The sequence below is a fragment of the Camellia sinensis genome, chromosome 1 (genome assembly GCF_055761805.1).
Source record: "Camellia sinensis isolate YWXY chromosome 1, ASM5576180v1, whole genome shotgun sequence".
Classification (NCBI taxonomy): domain Eukaryota; kingdom Viridiplantae; phylum Streptophyta; class Magnoliopsida; order Ericales; family Theaceae; genus Camellia; species Camellia sinensis.
Window position 1 is genome coordinate 183298941 of NC_138961.1, and position 5269 is coordinate 183304209.

The window sequence follows — 5269 nt, forward strand, 5'->3', positions numbered from 1 at the left end:
ATGATTTTGGTGGTTTGTTGCCTAGTTTTTATCTAGAACCAGAGAGAGTTTTGTTGTCTGCCAGTTGGAAAGGGATTATACATAGTGTTGGTCAAGAATTTGAAGGTGGAGTGCTGGCGTTCCGCATTCTATTGGCTAAGTATGCAGTTGAGTGTGGTTTTACAGTGAATTATTTGCAGAACGATGCAACAGGAGTAACTGCTGAATGCATGATGAAGTCGTCTACGGGTTGTAAATGGTTTGTGCATGGAAGGGTGTTGATGAATTCCAGTATTTTTTTTATAATGAAGTTGGATAATGTGCATACTTGTGGGGTTGTGGCTCGCAGATCTTGTAGCAAAATGGTTGGTTCTAGACTTGTGTCTGATATTGTGCAAAATGCTATTAGTGATAATCTGTTGACTCGTCCTATTGAAGTTAAAAAAAAGTTAAAGAAGCAATATGGTATAGATGTTTCTTATCGGATTGCATGGTTATGAGTTGATAAGGCAAGAGATGGGTTGTTTGGTGATTTTGCAACTTCTTTTGACCAACTTCGATGGTACCTTGAGACGGCTATGAGAACGAATCCGGGAAGTGTGTTTGAATTAAATGTGGATGAAAGTAGTGGGTGTTTTCGAAGGTTATTTGTGGCATTTTATGGATGTTTGTATGGCTTTCAATTTTGTCGTCCGTTGTCGTTTGTTGATGGTACATTCTTGAAGGGGTGTTACAAGGGGCATTTGCTTGCAGCAACATCAAAGGATGGTAATCAAGGTATGTATTTATTTGCAGTTAGTATAGGTTTGGTTTGTTAGTGTGTTATTGTATTGTGAGTCTGCTAATTTTTGTAGTTTGATGTTATGTTGTTTGCAGGTCTGTTTGCTTTAGCTTTTGCAATTGTTGACGCTGAAAATCAAGATAATTGGATGTGGTTCTTAAGTCAGTTGTTAAAGGGTGTTGGTTCTGGTCGAAGATTGACCTTTGTGTCGGACCATCAACATGGATTGCTAGACGCTCTTTCAGTGGTTTTTCCCAATGCACATCATGCATATTGCTTGAATCATTTTAAGAAAAATTTGATTGACAAATTGGTGGGACTTCGTACTAACTATAAGTTGAGTTTGATGAAAATATTAGTTAAATGTGCTTATGCGCCAACGGTTGTTTCTTTCCAACATTATATGGAGAAATTGAGGCGTATTTCTGGGAATTGTAGAGTTGATAGTATGTTGGATGGTTTGCAAAATGATAAGTGGGCGAATGCATTTTTTAGAGGGAAACGATATGGTGAGATGTCATCTAAAGCTGCCGAGTCTTACAATAATTGGATTGGTGGGGCCCGTGAGTTGCCTATTACTTGTATGGTTGATATGATTAGGGTTCAAATCATGACTCAATTGTCGAATAGAAGAGCTGAATCTAAAAGATGGACTACGAAATTGTGTCCTGTTATGGAAAAGAAGTTGGTGGACTCTTTGGAGCTAGCTAAGTCTTGGGATGTGATTGTTACTAGTGATACTGTGCTTGAGGTTCATTCTTCTATTTCTTTTTGTGTTGATATTGGTAGACAGACTTGTTCTTGCCATGAATGGCAATTGAATTGTTTTCCTTGTTGTCATGTTGTGCATGCTTTGCGTAGTAGTGGTAGAGATGTGTATGATTTCATTGATCCCTTTTTTCATGTAGATTGTTTTAGAGAGTCATACAAGGAGTCTGTTTATCCAGTGCCTTCAAGTGAGAGATTTGACTTTGATGGTGCTAGTAGTTCGATTATCAAACCTTCTATAACGAAGAAGCAGCCCGAGCGGAACAAGAAGAAGAGGATACCTTCTAGGGGTGAGAATGTGAAGCAAATCAAGTGTGGGGGGTGCTTGAAATATGGGAATCACAATAAGAAGACGTGCAAATCTGCTATTTGAGGCCACAGTCTATTCTTTTGGATTTGTATTTGAATTTGAGGAATTATGATAATAAAAAATGTGATACTTGGTATTATGGAAGTAATGAATAAAGTTGGGTGAATTGTTTTTAGTTTTTTGATGTGTTTTTTAGTTATTGAAGTTGTTTTGTAATAGTTTTGTTTTGTTTTTTATTGTTATTTTTTTGTGGGTTTGGTTGGTTTTATTTTTATGGAATGCACAGAAGGTTGTTGAAAATTTCTTATTGAAACTGTATAATATTGAAATGCAGTTTTACTACATGATTCATTTATTTCATATTTTGTAGCAAGAAAACTGTAAAATTTTACAGTTTTATTTTCAATTTTGAAATGTAGTTCATCTATTTGTTGAGTCATGAAATTGGATGCATAATTGTGTAGCATAAATTTTGTTTGAGTAATGAAATTGTATAATTTTTCAGTTTTAAGAATTATAAGAAACAACCTGATGAAACTACATAATTTTGCAGTTTGAAGAATTATTAGAAATAACCTTTACTGTATGAAAATATTTGCAACCACAAACAAGTACACAAATAATCAGAAGTACAAGCACAATAATAATAACAAGAAGAAGAGCAACAACAACATCAATGACAACAATCATTTTCACCATAATAACTAGAAGAAGAACATTCCTAAAAGTATATAAATTACTTGTCACATGTTAAAAAAAAAAGTACAAAGATATGTTCATTTGAATATTTGTATTGTCAAGAAGTTTGTTCATTGTTTCTATGGTTTGGTATGTTTTGTCAACATTTGGTAGTGCTCGAGTTGCCAAGATCGGATTTCATCATTGAGAAATTGACTGACGATTTCTGCTCGAAATTTGACCCACTCAGTTGGTTAAAGTGATTTCTGCACAGGTTGCCAGTTGATATATTGGTTGATAATATTGCAGACGGCAATTGCACTATCATTCATGCAAAGTTTTAGATGAAGTTAATTAGTTAGGTAAAACTACAAAATTTAGCATATTGGAAGAATAGTTTATTGATTTTGTATCTTACGAGTGTGGGGTTTGTTGTGGGCATTCTTCAATTGATGCAGTTATTGTCTCGCACTCTTGAGATGATAACATGTTTCCTTGATTGCTGAGTAATGCTTTATTCCATCTGAGTTGATGTTGTTGCTACAAAATAGTTAGTGGGTATTTTTGTTAGTTATAATGATGAGTTGAGATGCTTTTAAAGGAATGGAACTAAGTAGGAAATTTTATTTAACTTACAATTTCCTTTGCAATTTCAAAGTGCTTGTTGTGGCAATCTTTTGCTGGTCTCAAAGAGTCATAGTGTCTTCATATCCTATCAGCATTGTCAAAGATCACAATTGTCCAATGGTTGTCGTGGTTGATTGGGAAATGGATATATCTGTTTTTCATTGCTTCTGGAAAATGGCTGTCCATCATTTTTTCTCTTAGTGCTTGATCTTGGTTTTGTAGTGGAGTCTGTAAGTTATATATATGTTTGAAATATGTTATAAAATTATGTAGTAAGACATGTTAAGAAAGTAAAAAATTTTGCAGTTGAAATGTATGTTAAGTTTTGCTTACATTGATGAGTGCTGAGAAAATGTAAGATCTTCCCGCGTATGGATTTCTTGCAAAGGCTAGATCATTTTTCTCAAATTCTTCAATGGTTGGTTGGAGTGCCAATTACTTTTCTGAGAAGGCATCAATGACCTGAAACATGTTATATATGAGAATGTGTTAGGTTTGTGGAATAGGTTATTGAATATGAACAGAAATTGTAAAATTGTGCAGTTGTAGACCTACATTCCCATAAAAGGGTTCCTTGTTGGTCAATTTGCATATATTTGAAAAGTATACGTAATTTTCATCTTCGCTGCCAGACCAGACACAAGCACTTGATTGTGTGTTGTTGATGAGTTAAATTTGGTCTTGGTTTTTTTTGGATAGGTTATGCCAAACCTTGTTTGTTTTGCGGCAAGAAATGGCAAGTGGTTTGTTTTGGATTAATTCTTCCTTGAAATCATCATCACTTTCCAATACTTGAAGTTGTGTCTTCTCTTGATTGGCATGCTCTTTTGGGTTGGTTTCAGCAGCAACTGCTTTCTCTTGGCCAATATCTTCTTGTATCTTTTCTTTCTGCTGTTGTTTTGCTTCATGAGCACCCTCTTTTTGCTCGGGTTTAGTAGCAGGTTCTGTCTCTGTTTCGATTTCTTCTTTTTTTCTTTTCATTCTTCTTCTCTTTTTCTTCATAGGTACCCTCTGTTGGTTTGGGTACATCAGCAGTAGTTTGTGTCTTGTTCCTTGTATCTTCTTTGGCTTTTGTCATTGGCTGGTATTCAAAAATTTGGGTCATGTGCTTGTTTTCATGACTTTGATTCTCTTGACCATTGATCTTTGTTGGGGACTGCCAGTTTTTTTGGTGGACATTTCCTTCGATTGATCTTCTTTTTTATGCAATTCAGCCATAAATTTTTGTTCCATATCTTGCATTTGTGCTCTTATGGCTGATATGAGCTTGTCCTTGTCGTCCTCTTTGGTTGGTATTTGTGGTTGGTCATGACTTATAAAAATGTTGGATTGTGTTTTGGTTAGTTTAATTAAATTTTGCAGTTTGCTTTAGTATTAGACAATAGTTTACCTTGTGCATGAAATATGTCAGATTTCTCTTGGAGTTTTTCTTGTTGGTTTGTCAGTTCTTGTTCATTGACTTGTTGTTGTTGGTTTGTTTGTTGTTCTTCTTGTTCTTGTTGTTGGTCTTCTTCTTCATCAGTGTATTCTGGTTGATCACCTTTTGCTTCTTGTCTTTCTTCTGCTTCATCATTGTCTTGTTGTTCATCAGGTTCTTCTTCTTCTTTTTCTTTTTCAGTTTCTTCTTCTTCTTCTTCTTCTTAAGTTTCTTCTTCATCAACTTCTTCTTCATCAGTCACTTATTTTTTATCTTCATCATTCTCTTCTTCTTGTTCATCATTTTCTGGTTCTTCTTGTGATTTTTGCTTTCTTTTCTTTTTTTTGTTGTTGTTCTTCTTGTTCTGATTCTAATTCTGATTCTGATTGATATTCTTCTTTGAGAAAGTCATCCTCATCACTGTCTAGAAGTTTTTTTTTATTGCTTTTGTTTTCTTTTTTCGCTTATTGCCCTTTTTGTGGTCATGTTTCTTTGCTGAAGAGTCTGTTGATGTGATTTGATTGATATGCAATAACTGTTTTTCTTATTCAGTTGGGGTTAAAGCACTTTGGTTAACCTGCATTGGAACAATGTGGCATATATCAGTAATACTGTAAAATTGGTTAGTTTCATAAGATGAGTTGTATTGTGAGTAATGTGGGTTAAGTGTCGAAATATATTGCTTGAAACTGAAAAAGTTTACAGTTTC

The 5269-nt window shown here is 34.6% G+C and overlaps 1 protein-coding gene across 1 annotated transcript; it reads left to right on the forward strand.

Moving 5' to 3' along the window:
- Positions 1-557: 557 nt before the first annotated feature.
- Positions 558-1901, forward strand: LOC145821367 (uncharacterized). The gene is made up of 3 exons (XM_082917875.1): positions 558-756; positions 856-1533; positions 1669-1901. Exons 1-3 carry the CDS (start codon positions 558-560, stop codon positions 1899-1901), a joined length of 1110 nt encoding a protein of 369 aa, XP_082774001.1.
- The last annotated feature ends 3368 nt before the right edge of the window (positions 1902-5269 follow it).